Source organism: Moschus berezovskii, chromosome 12 (genome assembly GCF_049115385.1).
Source record: "Moschus berezovskii isolate FMDL1 chromosome 12, NW_MosBer_1.0, whole genome shotgun sequence".
In the NCBI taxonomy this organism is placed as follows: Eukaryota; Metazoa; Chordata; class Mammalia; order Artiodactyla; family Moschidae; genus Moschus; species Moschus berezovskii.
In genome coordinates this window covers 48,734,474-48,751,625 of record NC_142471.1, presented here as the reverse complement: position 1 = coordinate 48,751,625, position 17,152 = coordinate 48,734,474, and the positions used below count along the sequence as shown (strand labels likewise).

General features: G+C 39.7%; 1 protein-coding gene across 1 annotated transcript; it reads right to left on the bottom strand.

The window, feature by feature from the left end:
• Positions 1–10,725: 10,725 nt before the first annotated feature.
• Positions 10,726–15,666, bottom strand: ZWINT (ZW10 interacting kinetochore protein). The gene is made up of 9 exons (XM_055425192.2): positions 15,544–15,666; positions 14,326–14,416; positions 14,036–14,159; positions 13,709–13,875; positions 13,128–13,184; positions 12,453–12,595; positions 12,213–12,372; positions 12,034–12,116; positions 10,726–11,420 (listed from the first exon to the last, which is right to left on the bottom strand). Exons 1-8 carry the CDS (start codon positions 15,582–15,584, stop codon positions 12,039–12,041), a joined length of 861 nt encoding a protein of 286 aa, XP_055281167.1. The 5' UTR covers positions 15,585–15,666; the 3' UTR covers positions 10,726–11,420; positions 12,034–12,038.
• Positions 15,667–17,152: the final 1,486 nt, after the last annotated feature.

Below are 17,152 nucleotides of genomic sequence, written 5' to 3'. Positions count from 1 at the left end.
TTATATGAAATAATGTATTGTGATGTAATGTATTATATGAATAATTATACAATTATTTCAATGCAAAAAGACCTTCTTCTCCTAGACACATAATGAAACTGTCAAAAAATCAATGACAAATAAAGAAACTTAAAGGCAGGTAGGGTAAAAAACAAAGTGACCAAGGCAACCTACTAAGAAACTCCTAGTAAGCTATCAGAAGATTTCTCACTAGAAACTCTAGGTGGGCCAGAAGAGGGTGAAGTAAAATATATTGTTGTTGAAAGATAAACACTGTCAGCCAAGAATGTTTTATCTGACAAAGTTATTTTTCAGAGATGAGGGAGAAACAATGGCTTTCAAAGACAAACAGAAGCTGAAGAAGTTAGCACCTAACTTGCAAGACATACTGAAAAGATGTTCTTCAAGCTGGAATGAAATTAGTCAGAGACAGGAAAACATATGAAAGTATATAACACACTGGTATCAGTGGGGGGAAAAACAGAATAAGAAAACTGCAACTTTATATTAGAACGTTGCTTTATCCAGTAAACCACATTATACGTTTAAAGGAAAAGAATATTTTAAATAACTATAACTGCTATAATTTATTAACCAATTCAACAATCAGTTCAGTACAGTTCAGTTGCCCAGTCGTGTCGGACTATTTGAGACCCCATGGACTGCAGCACGCCAGGCCTCCCTGTCCATCATCAACTCCCCAAATCCACTCAAACTAATGTCCATCGAGTCAGTGATGCCACCAGACCTCATTCTCTGTTGTCCCCTTCTTCTCTTGCCTTCAATCTTTCCTTAGCATCAGAGTCTTTTCAAATGAGTCAACTCTTCCCATCAGGTGGCAAAAGTATTGGAGTTTCAGCTTCAACATCACTCCCTCCAAATATTCAGGACTGATTTCCTTTAGGATGGACTGGTTGGACCTCTCCGCGCAGTACAAGGGACTCTCAAGAGTCTTCTCCAACACCACAATTCAAAAGCATCAATTATTTATTGCTCAGCTCTCTTTATATTCCAATTCTCATATCCATACAGGACTACTGGAAAAACCATAACCTTGACATACCTTGGTTGGCAAAGTAATGTCTCTGCTTTTTAATATGCTATCTAGGTTGGTCATAACTTTCCTTCCAAGGAGCAAGTGTCTTTTAATTTTATGGTTGCAGTCACCATCTGCAGTGATTTTGGAGCCCCCCAAAATAAAGTCTGTCACTGTTTCCCCATCAATTTCCCATGAAGTGATAGGACCAGATGCCATCTTAGTTTTCTGAATGTTGAACTTTAAGCCAACTTTTTTACTCTCCGCTTTCAGTTTCATGAAGAGGCTCTTTAGTTCTTCTTCACTTTCTCCATAAGGGTGGTGTCATCTGCATATCTGAGGTTATTGATATTTCTCCCGGCAATCTTGATTCCAGCTTGTGCTTCATCCAGCCCAGCTTTTCTCATGATGTACTCTGCATACAAGCTAAATACACACGGTGACAGTATACAGCCTTGACGTACTCCTTTCCTATTTGAAACCAGTCTGTTGTTCCATGTCCAGTTCTAACTGTTGCTTCCTGACCTGCATATAGATTTCTCAACAGGCAGGTCAGGTGGTCTGGTACTGCCATCACTTTAAGAATTTCCCACAGTTTCTTGTGACCCACACAGTCAAAGGCTTTGGCATAGTCAATAAAGCAGAAGTAGATGTTTTTCTGGAACTTTCTTGCTTTTTTGATGATCCAGCAGATATTGGCAATTTGATCTCTGGTTCTTCTGCCTTTTCTAAAACCTGCTTGAACATCTAGAAGTTCACAGTTCATGGACTGTTGAAGCCTGGCTTGGAGAATTTTGAGCATTACTTTACTAGCATGTGAGATGAGTACAACTGTGCCATAGTTTGAGCATTCTTTGGCATTGACTTTCTTTGGGATTGGAATGAAGACTGACCTTTTCCAGTCCTGTGGCCACTGCTGAGTTTTTCAAATTTGCTGGCATACTGAATGCTGCACTTTCACAGCATCATCCTTCAGGATTTGAAACAGCTCAACTGGAATTCCATCACCTCCTCTAGCTTTGTTCATAGTGATGCTTCCTAAGGCCCACTTGACTTCACATTCCAAGATGTCTGGCTCTAGGTGAGTGATCACACCATCGTGATTATTTGGGTTGTGAATATCTTTTTTGTACAGTTCTGTGTATTCTTGCCATCTCTTAATATCTTCTGCTTCTGTTAGGTCCATACCATTTCTGTCCTTTATTGAGCCCATCTTTCCATGAAATGTTCCCTTGGTATCTCTAGTTTTCTTGAAGAGATCTCTAGTCTTTCCCATTCTAACGTTTTCCTCTATTTCTTTGCACTGATCATTGAGGAAGGCTTTCTTATCTCTCCTTGCTATTCTTTGCAACTCTGCATTCAAATGGGTATATCTTTCCTTTTCTCCTTTGCTTTTTATGTCTCGTCTTTTAACACCTATTTGTACGGCCTTCTCAGACAGCCATGTTGCTTTTTTGCATTTCTTTTTCTTGGGGATGGTCTTGCTCCCTGTCTCCTGTACAATGTCACAATGTCAATTCAAGCATAAAAAGAGGTAAACTGAGAGAATTCCCTTGCTTTTCAGTGGTTAGCACTCAGCGCTTTCACTGAAGTGGCAGAGGTTCAATCCCTGGTCAGGGAACTAAGATTCTGAAAGCCACTCAATATGGCCAAAAAGGAAACAAGACACAAACTGGAACATTAAAAACAGAAACACGAAATATAGTTAATAATACACTACATATTTTAAAATTGCTATGAAAATGCTGCTGCTGCTGCTGCTAAGTCACTTCAGTCGTGTCTGACTCTGTGCGACCCCATGGACGGCAGCCCACTAGGCTCCGCCATCCCTGCGATTCTCCAGGCAAGAACACTGGAGTGGGTTGCCATTTCCTTCTCCAACGTGTGAAAGTGAAAAGTGAAAGTGAAGTTGCTCAGTCTTGTCCAACTAGTAGCGACCCCATGGACTGTAGCCCACCAGGCTCCTCTGTCCATGAGATTTTCTAGGCAAGAGTACTGGAGTGGCTTGCCATTGCCTTCTCCGGCTATGAAAATCAGTCTTACTTAAAAGTCCCTATAGCAAAAGAGAAAAAAAAAATTTTGTAACTATGTACGGTGACAGAGGTTAACTAGGTTTATTGTAGTGATCAATTTGCAATCTTTTTGCTGTACACCTGAGACTATATGTTAGTTATACCTCAAACAAACCCAAAACCTAAAAGGTGAGGAGTAAATAGGTGGAACCTTTATAGGGAAGTGAAGATAAGTTTATTTTAATATAAAATGTACTGTCTGAAGAAAACACAAAGGAAAAACACTGTTTATGGAATCAGAGGAATTAATACTGTTAAAATATCCGTCTATAAATTCAATGTAATACTCCCATCAAAATTCCAAAGTGAAATCATGTGATCAAATTAAGAGAAATATTTTCTCAGATTTCATTACATATGTAAATTGTTATATAAAATCAAAGTCAAAAGGAAAAAAAATCTACTGATGTACTTCACTGGGATAAAAGAAAACAATTCTAAAATTTGTACAGAACAATAAAGGACTCTAAATAACCAAAATAATCCTGAGGAAGAAGAAAAAAGCAGAAGGTACCACATTTCTTGATTTCAAACTATCAGCCACTGGTATAAAAATAGACACACACAGACCAATGGAACATAATAAAAAGCCCAGAATTAAGCACCAACATAAAAGGTTAATATTTGACAAGAGACCCAAAACATCTAATGGGGAAAAGATAATCACTTCAACAAAAGCAGATAGTGTTGGGAAAACTGGATAAACACATGCAGAACAATGAAACTGGACCCCTATATTATAATACTCACAAAAATAATTCAAAAACTAGAAGAGAATGTATGGAAGAAGCTTAATACTGAGCTTGGCAATGATTTTTTGGCTATGGCACCAACAGAATCTGCCTGCAGTGCAGGAGCCCCAGGTTCGATCCCTGGTTTGGGAAGATCCCCTGGAGAAGGAAATGGCAACCCACTCCAGTATTCTTGCCTGGAAAATCCCACAGGGTCACAGAGTTGGACATGACTGAGTGACTGAGCATATATATATACATGGCACCCAATACACAAACAACAAAGAAAAAATCAACGAATGGGACTACATCAAACTTAAAAGCTTCCATATTGGGGGAAAAAAATTAACAAAATGAAAAGGCAACCTACAGGATAGGAGAAAATTTCAGCAAACCACTTATCTGATAATGGGCTAATATCAGAAATAAATGTTAAAAATTCAATTTAAAAAGAAGGAAAACTCAATGTGTTTAAAAATGTGAAGATAAGTTAAATAGACGTTTTCCAATATGGCCAACAGGTACATGAAAGATGCTCAACATTACCAATCATCAGGAATATGCAAATTAAAATCATAATGAGATATTACCTCACAACTGTTAGAATGGCTGTAATCACAAGACAAGAGTTGATGAGGATGTGGAGAAAAGTGAATACTTATACACTGTTGGTGGAATATAAATTGGTTCAGCCAATACATGAAACAACATGGAGGTTCCTCACAAAATTAAAAATAGATCTACCATGTGATTCAGCAATATCAATTCTGGGCATATACCACCAGGAAATGAAAACAGGATACTAAAGGAATATATGCACATCTTTTGCAGTATCATTCATAATAGTCAAAATATGGAAACAATCTTAGTGCCCATCAATGGATGAATGGATAAAGAAGACATGATACACACACACAATGGAGTATTATTCAACAGTGAAAAGGAGGGACACCCTGTCATTTGCAACAACATGAATGGACCCTGAGGGCATTATGTCAAAGCAATATAATTCAGACCGAGAAAACCAACTACTACACAATATCACTTACATGTGGAATCTAAAAAGCTGAACTGGTAAAAACAGAGAGAAGAATGGTGGTTTCCAGGTGAGGTGGGGAATAGAGAAGTAGCTTGTATCTGGTTTAAAGGGTAGAGACTTTTAACAAGTAGTAAACAAGCCCTAGAGAGCTATGGAATATAAGAATAACGACAACAATATTTTATTAATATTACAATCATCACATTTACTAAGAGACTAGAACTTATTCTAACCACTAAAGATAAATGACTATGTAACATGAAAGAAGTACAAATCACTACAATGACAATCACATTACACTGTATGATGCTGCTGGTGCTAAGTCGCTTCAGTCGTGTCCGACTCTGTGCGACCCCATAGACAGCAGCCCACCAGGCTCCCCCGTCCCTGGGATTCTCCAGGCAAGAATACTGGAGTGGGTTGCCATTTCCTTCTCCAATGCATGAAAGTGAAAAGTGAAAGTGAAGTCGCTCAGTCATGTCTGACTCTTAGCGACCCCATGGACTGCAGCCTACCATGCTTCTCCACCCATGGGATTCTTCAGGCAAGAGTACTGGAGTGGGTGCCATTGCCTTCTCCACAATGTCTGCTATAGCACTTTATTACTAGTGAGAAAAAACAAAAACACAGCGTAAGTATCCAGAATTATGGTAGGAGCCTTTTCATTCTGGTGTACTCACTTGCTGGAGTGAAATACTGAATGAAGCATGCTTCTGCCTCTAAGTGAGTGAAGCAGAGTTTAACATGTAACGCTCACAGCGCTCATTTAGGACAACGTGAGAGTCAGTGAGCAGGCCCCAGGGCACCGCGCACCGACTGGCACAGGGGTCGTTCAACGACCGCGATGTTTGCTTCAGACTGTGTTTGCTGGGGTGAGAACGCTGCCAGTGGTTTCCTTCGTGCAGTGTTCTGTTACTGCTGCTGTATGATTTGTCTCGGAAAGCCCATCTTTAGAGAAATCAAATGAAACCTTAAGAGTGCATTTTAAAAGTATTGTGGAATTTTACTACTACTAAACAAATCAAAGGTTTTACTATATGTGAATTGACTACCACAGTTAAGAACCAACTCAAATGTCCTCAAATACACCTTCCCCCAAAGTTATTAAACTCCTAAATCAGAGCAGCATGTATGTACACACGTGGACCAGCATGTTGAAAGTAATCAGACTTGAACGCATCTGACATTTCACCGAAGGTAAGGAGAGTATAGTCCCTGGCCGCCTGCTCAAGCCGAATGCTTCTTGTGGCTTACTGCATTCCTGAGCAAACCTATCCAATTAACATGTCTCACATCTTAAAGTTATCCAATGTTTTATGGAAATATATTTTAATAATATAAACAGAACAGTATCTAGCACATAGGTACTCAAAATGTTTGATTGTACACGGAATAGAAAAAATTATGAGTTAGTACAATTCTGAATCTATATATAATCAACCACTTGGGTCAAAATATAAAATAGCACACATTATATGAACATGATTAGGTAGTGCATACAAACACACAAACAAAATTTTATAAAAAGAACAGGCAAGACATTTTCAAGAAAATGAGCATTATAAATCAATCCCCATCACCATCTGCCAGTCTGTGCCACCTGCTTGAGCTGGACAACGTGATTGCTAAATTACGAGCTACCATGACATACCAATAACACCGTGTTAATACCTCCCCCAAAAAAATCATCTTAGATATGAAACAAAGTTTTGCCATGAGGAACATGAAATCCCAGTTTTAGTTTCTCTCCTACACAAAATATATGCAATTATTAGAATTAACTGAGAATGTGCTAGCCCTTCCTTTTCATTGTTGTAAGAAATTTTTTTCAATAACTACTTCCACTTCCCAAGATCACCAGCACCACCATACACCAAGAGTTAAATTTAGTTATTGAATTAGTTCCTGAAAGTTTCTGATATAAGGGTAGAGATAGGGTGGAAAAGTAAGAAAGAAAATCTCTAATGATACCAAACTTTTTTTCAACCAAATAAGATTTGTATTACCCTTTTCTAAAAGATTAACAGTCTGTTTTGAGTGCCAAGAGTGATATAGGCACCTAATGGAAAGCTTCTCTTTTCTCTATATTCCAGTAAATCTAAATATTGTTCAATGTAATTGTTGAAACTAACATTATTAAGCAGTCATATGGTACTGTTTAAAAACCATATTCATTTTTTAATTGATGCAAAGTAGGTCATTGTTCAATACAAATATTTTATAGTAGGTTTTGTTCCCCACCTATTTTCAATTGTTATACCTAAAATCTTGATTAGAATTTGACTCAGGCACAGGAAGTGATGTTTCATTGCTAAAAATGTTTTCTGATGCTCTGAAATAGTCAACCTTCAGTGACTAATATACCAAAAAGCACTGAGCTCTGGGATAGGTTGTTCAATAGTTTCTAGTTGGTATGTGTTTGTTTGGATTGCTGTCATCATCCAGGAATACCAGTATCACTGAACTGCTTTAGTGATTATTTTAGTGGGTATAATACTCAATAATTACGATCGTTGTATTATATTTAAGTAGCAACATTCTAAAATAGAGGTTCCATTCTGCTGCCACTCCAATGTTGCTTTAATCATCTAATTGGTTAAATGGATTTCAGCTCTTTAGTTGCTGTCATTATAGCAAGTCCCAATAATTAGCAATGGTCAGACATGTTTAGGGCTTCCTAGGTGGCAGTAGTCATAAAGAACCTGCCTGCCAATGCAGGAGACATAAGAGACATGGGTTCAATCCCTGGGTTGGGAAGATTCCCTAAAGGAGGAAATGGCAACCCACTCCAGTATTCTTGCCTGGAGAATCCCATGGACAGAGGAGCCTGGTAGGCTACAGTTCATGTGGTCGCAGAGTCGGAGGTGACTGAAGCAACTTAGCAGACATGTTTACCTCAAGAGGATGGAAGCATTTGTACTTTTTTCTAAATGTATATTTTGCTCTAAATTCACAAATGTACTTACCAACGGTGTTACTTTCTGAGAGTTCTATTGCAATATATTAAAGTACATGAGAAACTTTAAGTAAGAAAATTTCAACAGGTTTCCTTGGCTTCCAGGTGAAGGTATTGACTTCCTATAGCCAGAAGGGTAAATGTAAAAGGTTCAGTTAACTCACTACTCCAATTTCTTCCCTTATAGTCTATGTTCCAAGCACTGGCTTGGCCATATGTATTCTTGAAATTGATAGTTTCTCACTTTCTGTACTCTACTTATGATGTTCCTTCTGGTTAGTTAGGGCTTCCCTGGTGGCTCAGACGATAAAGAGTCTGCCTGCAGTGTAGGAGACCTGGGTTCAATCCTTGGGTCAGAAAGATCCCCTGGAGAAGGGAATGGCGACCCACTCCAATATTCTCGCCTGGAAAATCCCATGGACAGAGGAGCCTGGCAGGCTACAGTCCACTGTGTCGCAAAGACTCGGACATGACTGAGTGATTTCACTTTCTGTTTAGCGTTGTCAAAATATTTCAATTCTTGGTGCTGTCAAAATATTTTAATTCTTAGCCCTTAACAATAACAAATATAATTTTTGTTGTCAGAATTAGTCTTTTCCTTCCCGTTTTTAAGTTTAAACTCAGATTCTTTATCATCTTTCTTTTTTTTTAAATTCTCAGAACTTACATTCAGCACATAACTGACATTCAATAAATGAGGAAATCTACCTCTGGATAATTGATTTGAAATTGAACTCAAAGGCAGCTCTTCAGAAAATCTTCCCTGAAGATGATAGAATGAACATTTACTAAGTACTTTTAAAATGTGAAGGTATTGATATATGTTTATTTGTGGATACAAAGAATATATGTTCCTGTAAAGAGAAATCACAGAGAACAAATGGTTAATGACAGGATGTGAAAACAGAGATCAAATATCCGTCATCCAGTAACTCACTTCCTCCAGCTAATCTACATTAACCCTGCCAGCTTTATATGTATATTTAAGTACACACACACTAATGTTATATATCTCATGACTAAAATCTTCAACCAAATTTACCATTTATTTCCTTTCCCCCATCTTTCTCATGTTGAAAATGACACATTGGAACAGTTAGGCATTTCAGTCATCATCAAGAGTAGTGTTCAACCAAGAAACCAGCATATCTTGCCCGAGACTGTATTATCATTGGAGTAACCAAATAAAATAATGATGAACTTCAGTAAATAAATTATTTCAAATTCCTTTTTTATTTCTAGAATATCTGGCCAGGTTAATCCAAGCCTTACATACACGGAGACTGTGGATAGGCCCCTGCCCCTAAAGAGAAGTATTTTCCCTGAAATACTCACATAAAGCATAACTTCTTGTCTACTAAATTTTACAAACAGGATAAAAATGTAATATATATAGTTAAAATTGGTATTTTTATTAATAAGATTGCTGTTTATGATTGGTTATAAGATTAGACCCAAAGTTTTTACAATATAACTTCATAACATGGAGATTCTATATTTTAAACAAACTTTCATTCTTTCATAAAATAAACCCTATTTTGAGTAATCCAACTCTTGTGTGTTTTTCCTATGACTTTTTACAATACATTAAAAATTTGTGCATTAGATCATATATAAACAGAGTGCTTCTTTTATGTTTATTTGTGATAATCTTTTATTTCTAAAAGTTCTGTTATCTTCTAAAAGTACATTTCTATATTTTCTTCTTTTTTCTATCTCAGAACACAATTTTAGGTACAAAGTAATCAACTCATTTAAATAATTATCATGTAGGTATAATCACTATAAAATGCATGATGAAATGAATTATGCATACCTTGCATAGGTGTGTTTGCTAAAGTTCACTTGACAACTTAAATTTTAGATATTTATTTGAATATGGCATTTGAAATCTAATTTTTGTACACTGGAGAGCTCCATGAAGATTAACAACTTTTTTATAACTATGTTAACAGTTACTCAAATTCAATTCAACAACATAAATAGAAGAATTTACACCCTTGTCCCCACAAAAGGACAATTTAAAAAGGCCTCAAGTTGTTGATTCCTGAGACTCTAGCTTTCAGACTTAATGCCTAAGTTATTTGGGCTTTCAAAAGAAAAGTGTATCAAAATTCACTAAATTTCTCAATAGTCTTTCCAAAAAGTACCGAAAAGTTCATTTAAATACTGGGCAAGCAATAATAATGAAACTAGTTGACTTAATTTCACATTGTTTATATTTCAAAACTTACACATATTTGGCCCAAATATTTACTTTACAAATAAAAATTGTAACACAAAAAGTTGCATAATTTTATAAGACGGGATGGGGCTTATTAAGGACAGAAAGATTCTAAAATGGGAAGACAGTTTTCTTTTCACAATAGGATAGACTATTTGAAGCAAATTTAGTTTTATGAATTTAAAATTATAAAGATAGAATGATAGAGATTAGCTTTGTTGAAATTATCCAGATATTTATAAGAGAAATAAACAAATCAACTATCATTTGGAAATCTGAACATACCTCTCTCAGAAGATGATATTAGGAAAATAAAAAATTAAGTATATAGAAGATACAAACTGAAAAACCTAAGAAGCATAACCTAATAAACATACAGAAAACATCACACATGACAGTTCTAAAAAATTCTTTTAAAAAATCAACACAAAACATTAAAGAAATCACATTCAAGGCTACAACTGCTTCCTTCACTAAATTTCAAAGTTTTTATTATAGATTTGACATTTTCTGACCAAATTAGAACAAACCTAGAAAGATTATCCTCTCACATAGAGTAAAAAATTTGAAAATTATTTTTCTAAGAAACTCAAAGAAATAATTTTAATAGAAAATTCTATGAATTGAATGACTGTGAACATACTAATAGGAAACCAGAAGAAAATGATAATTTTAAATGTTTATTTGAGAAAACAAATAAAGATCCAAATACACAAGTTTATTACCTGATAAAAAGTTTACCAAAAAAACAAACCAAAACATATTCTTCACCTAAAAACAGAAGCCAGAAAATGATCAAGATACTACTACAAATCAATGAACCAGAACAAAACATACAACAGAGAATCACAAAAGCCAGTCTTTCAGCATTCAAATATCTGAAGATGAATGATAATCTAAAAGGAGGGGTCAAGGAAAAAAAAAACAGTAGAACACAAAAAAATGTATCAGGAATATAACATCAGGACATCCAAGAATAGGCTGCAGATTCAGAAAATCAGGGAAGTAATCACTTCCTCAAACACAGCAGTGATCCCACTGTTCATACATTCAGTGATAGGCACATAGAGGAATGGAGAATGAAAGCAACAAACAAAAATATAGAAACACAAACATACCAGCACAAATAGAAATACTAACTCACATATCACAGCCCAATATAGAGAGAAGGGGGGGTCCTCTATACTTTTTCACTATTACTCTTTATTTTATTACTGTTTCAGTTTGCTACGCTGTTAAAACACACCCTGAAATCATCCTATTGACCTTTTCATCACTTGTTCATTCTCATTATGCTCCAAGTGGCCAGTGATTGGTCAGTTAAGTCCACTTCTGCAGCTCCAGTTCATAGCAAATCAGGGCCTGGCACAAATCAGAGACTCAGTAAACATTAGGATCAGTAATTAAAGTTAGCTTCCCACATCTAATCACCTGCATAAAGCATTCGCCTTCTCCTTGAATTAAGCTCAGCATATTTGTGGCATATCCATTTGGGTAAGCAATCTCTGATACCCCAGGCCAGGGCCCATTCCCAATCTATATTCTCACCATTCACACCTGTCCAGGAATCTATCATGTTGTTGGCCTTTGAGTGTGGCTCTTCCCACCAACATGTGAAGATAAGCCAACAAACAGGCAGCTGAGAGAGTTCCAGGGTTTTTAATAAACAGAATCCAGAACCTGCCCTGACCAGGTATGTAGTCAAAATTCAAACTGCACTCAAAGAATTTAAGTCCATCCTGCAATAAGGGTGAGGTGAGAGGGCTGGAGAAGAGGAAGAGCCAGACTAGTCTAGGGTAGGCTGGGCATGGGGATAAAGTACTAAACTTCAACCATAAAATAAACTCCTTGTTCCTTGCCACATCCCATCCTTTCCATAAACAGTGGAGCTCGGAAACAGAGATAGATAGACCAGAGACCCTCCCTTCTGCCATACTGCAGTCCAGGGAAACCACGGCCTGAGTTGGAGTCTGACCTGCTCTAGGATTCTTCTGTATGTTGCTGTCTGCCAGGAAGCCATGGTAAGCCTGCATCTCCAACAGGCTGTGGGTTGTCAGCCTTGGGAAAACAAGGTATGGGCAGTAAGTCTTTCAGTTTTTTCTGTCTCCCTGCCCAACTATTGCATCTCTCACTCACATTGGAGGACACACCCACCTCTCTTCCCATGGTGTCGTGAGTGTTCTGTTCCTGGGGTTGGGTCACTTGCTGGGGCTTATCCTTAGGAAGATCCAGCTCCTGTGGTATTTTTGCCTCTGCCTCATTGAATAGCTGCTTACCCTGCAGGGTGTATAGCAGCTGGAGAAAGGTCTGGTGCCTAGGAGGAGGATGTGGGTATGAAGAGAGGGAACTTCTGCTGGACAAGCCTGGATCTGCAGCCCATGCTCCCAGCCTCACCTCTGCAGCTTGGCCTGCTCCTGCCCTGCCTGCTGCTTCAGGGTTCCAAGTTCCTGATATAGTCGTTGAAGTTCCTGTTGAGTTCCTGTCTGACGCTCCCTCACTTCTGATGAAGCCTCCGCCAGATTCTGCAAATGCTTCTCCTACCAGGAGTGAGAATGCAGATATGGTTCCTCAGATCCTGAGGTCTTGGAGCCATTTTCCCAACCCTCCAGCTTAGACCTAGCTGGGGTTTCAGATACACAGATGAATAGAGGGACTCCACTCATTTTAGGCAGGACCAGGAGCTTAGAAAAAAGGATCAGAGTGAGTTGTTCCAAGGTGAGGCATTCTGGAGGGAAGGGGCACAAAGAATGATAAGACTTATTTAGTTTGCTATGTGCCAGGCACTACTTTAATTAAACACTTGCTGTACCAATTACTCAATAGTCCTAACTCTGTTGGGTAGATGCTAGTATTTTCATTTCACAGATAAAGATACAGAAGCAGAGAAAGTAAGGTGACAGTTCAAGATCATGCAGTGGTAAGCAGTGATGCTAGGATCAAAGTCCACGTGGGTCCCATAATATAATGCCACACAGGAGGAAATGAGATGATAATTTTCTAGGCAGAGGACTTGGCTCATGCAATAGCATGGTGGTAGGAAGAGATATTTTCCTAGGGAAATGGACCTACCTGTTGCAGCTGCCACTGCTTCTGGGCTATTTTGAGTTTTTCCATGGCCATTTGCTTCTGCAGGTAAGAGAAGGAAGGGAATGAAGGAGAGGAGGAATGCATTTTTATTGTTGCATTTCATTTTTTTTAATTAATTTTCTCTTACAGCAGATCCTTGTTGGTTATCTATTTTAAATATAGCAGTGTGTCCATGTCAAATTCCCAATCTATCCCCAGCCCCCTTCCTCTCTGGTAACCGTAAGTTTTTTCTCTAAGTCTTTGTGTCTATTTCTGTTTTACAGTAAGTTCATCTTTTTTTTTTTTAGATTCAACATATAAATGTTATATTTTCCTTTGTCTGACTTTCTTAAGCATGATTATCTTCAAATCTATCCATGTTACTGCAAATGGCATTATATTATTTTAATGGCTAAATAATACTGATGAATGAATAAAGAAGATGTGGTATATATATATATAATGGAAGATTACCTCAGTCATATGGTTGAAATTTAAAAGATAACCAGTGGGTCCAACCTAGCATAGTCACCCTTTTCTTCCTCCTCTCTGCTTGCCCTTCCCTCCCCTCATCATAGGTTCACCTTGGCGTGGAGCTGTTTAAGGGCCTCCTGGAGCTGTGCCTGCTTTGTTTGGGCATCCTCCACCTTGGGAAGTGCCTGGGTTAGGGAATTTGTGATGACCTCCACATGTTCTTGATAGGTGGCCTTCAGCTCTTTCCATTGCTCTTTGGCTTCAATTGCCTTCTGCCCTGCACAGAGCCACCAGAAATGAGTATATAAGTGAGGTAGGCCCACTTGCCTGCAGCACTGGGGCTTCAGTCATCACATAAGCCAAACAGCTGACCTGACTGATGTCCCACTTTCTTCTTCACTCAGGGAAGCCCCTATCTGAACCCTGAGTCCACTCACGGCTTGTGTCTTCAGAAGCCAAGGGGTTCTGGTCCTGGGCAGTGCCTTCCTGAACCAAGAAATTCTGCAGGAAGTCCACTACTTGAAGCTGGCTGCAGAGAAGCTTGTCTTTCTTCCGAGAGTCCTGTTCAGAAGGAGGGTACCGGCAGGGAACATTCTTACCTCCTTGTACTACAGGCCCAAAAGGTTACCTTCCAGTCTGCTCACCATTAATGCTCCCCAGTAACTCAACAAGAGGATCCAGGAGCAGCCCCTGGCTGGTGAAAGGCTAGCTCCCATCTTGCACATACCATCACAAACTCAGCCAGTATCTGGGCAGGCAGTTCAGCCTCTTCCTGAAGACCTACAGGCTCCAGAATGTCTGCTAACTTGGCCAGGGCCCTGAAAGGATGAGAAAACAGGAAAAACTGCAGACTCCTGAGGTGCTAGTTCTAGTGAATTTGTGTGCACATTGCACATATGTGATTATGTGTATTAATGCTGAGTCTTGTCCTGACTAGTAGCTACACACAGGCTTGAAGGAACACCTGAGACCAGGAATGGAGTGTGCATGGAAGACACATGGAAGTAATAAGTGAAATAATAAGTGAGGAAAAATAAGCAAAGCAACGGGAATAATAAGCATGGGGAAAGAGCTGTGATTTTAAATAGGGTCTGTTTCACCGAATAGAAATCTTTTGAGGGAACTTCCCTAGTGGTTCAGTGATAAAGAATCGGCCTGCCAAAGCAGATGTTACAGAGTCCATCCCTGGTCCAGTAACAGTCCACATGCCACGGAGCAACTAAGACGGGACACCACTGCTCCTGAAGCCCTCGCTCTAGAGCCAGTGCTCTGCAAGGAGACGCCACTGCAATGAGAAGCCCGGCACCGCAGCTAGACAGTAGACCCACTCAATGAAGCTAGAGAAAGTCAGCGCAAAGCAAGAAAGAAGACATTTGAGTTTCTGAAATCAAAAAAATATACAGGGGGTGGGACAGCGCCCCGCGCAGAGACACAGTCTTGGAGCAAGGTCTCAGAATACTGGAGGAGGAGCTAAGGACAGGGGGCTGGATCCCTGGGTCTAGGCTCTCCAGAGTTCTTCCTTGTTAGGGGCTGGAGCAGTCCATTAGGAAGCGGTAACCGGGATAAAATAACTCACAGCAACAGTGTATGTTGGGACAAGTGTGGCAGAAATTAAACGGCCTTCCCAAGGTATCCCCTGGGGTGGAAAGTTTCCTGTTAGGATGGTCGATCTGCGAAGAGATGTGGGGGCTTAACAGGGATGTAACCGTCCCCTTTAAGTACACATCTCTGGGGTGGGTGAGTTCGTGGTGGGGAACAAACAGTCTCTCATATGCCTTACTCCTGGAGAGAGCCAACATAAGACAGGGAGTCTGGGGTCACGATCACTTCACTACAGAGCCGAACTCCAGCAGCTATTAGTGATTTTACTCGGGGGTGCGCAAGGACCGTCCCAGCCCGCCCGCAGCTGCTCCCACGCCCCGCACCCCGGGCGGGAGACACTTACTCTCGGGCTGTAGCCTCCACTTCAGACTCCGCAGCCCCCATCTTGTCCCAGCCTGCGCCCCAGCTCTACCCTGGGACTATTTTGGATCCACCGCAGGCTGCGCGCCGGAACAAGCGATTGGATGTCCGGTCAGTGGGCGGGATTCAAGGACCACTAAGCGCTTTCATTGGCAGGCCCAGATTGACGCATTGGCGGGGCCCCGTTGTTTGGCGCAGGCGCAGTAGTTGCTGACGCTGCAGGCGCGCAGTTCTAAGCCTGCGCAGTAACCCGTAGGCTGAGCTGGGGTGGGGGAGGTGTGGCTTGAGTTCGTTCAGCGGCGCGAGGCCCAGTTCTCCTCAGACTAAGTGGCACAGGAAAACATTTCTCTGTATGGCTTTTAGGGGTACCTTTCAACAGTTCTTTTTTTGAAAAAGAAAAAAAAAAATTCTACTGCTGTTGAAAGAGAACGCTGGGTCTGTTTCCAAGACAAGTTGGCGTCAGTAACGAGTAACAGTGACCCTGAAGACTGAGGAAACAAATGCTATCAGTTCAAAAAGCTTACTGTATTTACAAGGTTTTCCAGACTGCAATGCAGGGAGAGAAAACTTAAGCAGAGCCCAGCGAATTGCCTGCGTTGACAGGAAGGAGCAGCAAGTTTGGGGCAGACCAGGGCAGGTAATGTTCTTTTCAGAGTATAACAGAAAGGCGAGAGTTGTTCAGAGAACTTGGAGTTCTGTAAATTTTCTCCAGGATTCTACTGAATTTTGAGCATCTTTTGTCTGAGGAAACTATCCGGAAGGGGATTTAAGGATTCACTTAGGCACAGAAATAGTAATTCGTTTCACCGATCTGGCTGGAAAACTTCCTAATCCATGGGGCATTGGTTATTAAAGTACACAGACAGATTTTGCCTTAATAGTAAGTAGAGCATTCGCCTTAGACACCTCACTCCTCTAGTGCATGTGTTCACAGTTTCCCGCTTTTTGGGATCTGTAGCCGACCAAGCTCCTCTGTACACGGGATTTCCCAGGTAAGAATACTGAATGGATTGCTGTTTCCTTTAGGGGATCTTACCTACACAGGGATTGAACTGGCCTCTGTTTTGTCTCCTGCATTGGTAGGCTGATTCTTTACTACTGAGGCACTGGGGAAGCCTTCACTTGTCTAGTGCCACCTAACAAATCTTAAAAGCATGTCCCAAGTGGATCAAATGGTTAACAAGTCATTTAAGTATATAACAGACCAAAGTTCAGTAATATTTATAGGAATACAAAAATGTTCCGCAACCAATAAGTTATAGTTCACAATGCCTAGCATCAAAAACTACCAAGCTTGCAAAAAATCAGGAAAAGAAAACCCATATTTAGCAGCAAAATCAATCACTGATCAGAATAGAACTAGCTCTTAGAATCAAGGGTATTAAAAGTTATGTTCAAAAAGATAGCAAGAGGGAAGGATGTGAAAAAGTGGACTGCTCATGTTGCTAGTAGGAATGTAAAATGATGCATCTGCTTTTGGAAAACAGTTTAGCAGTTCCTCAAAATGTTAAACATACCAAGTGCTAGTCAGAAAAGCACGTATTTGGGCTTCCCAGGTGGCTCTAGAGGTAAAGAACCCTCTTGGCAATGCA

Excerpts from the sequence above, each read along its gene's own strand:
- ZWINT (XM_055425192.2), bottom strand. The coding sequence starts at position 15,584 with ATGGGGGCTGCGGAGTCTGAAGTGGAGGCTACAGCCCGAGA. Across the intron at positions 14,417-15,543 it reads GTGGAGGCTACAGCCCGAGA|GGCCCTGGCCAAGTTAGCAG; the intron begins GTAAGTGTCTCC and ends TCATCCTTTCAG. Across the intron at positions 13,876-14,035 it reads GGCTTCTGAAGACACAAGCC|GGCAGAAGGCAATTGAAGCC; the intron begins GTGAGTGGACTC and ends GGCTCTGTGCAG.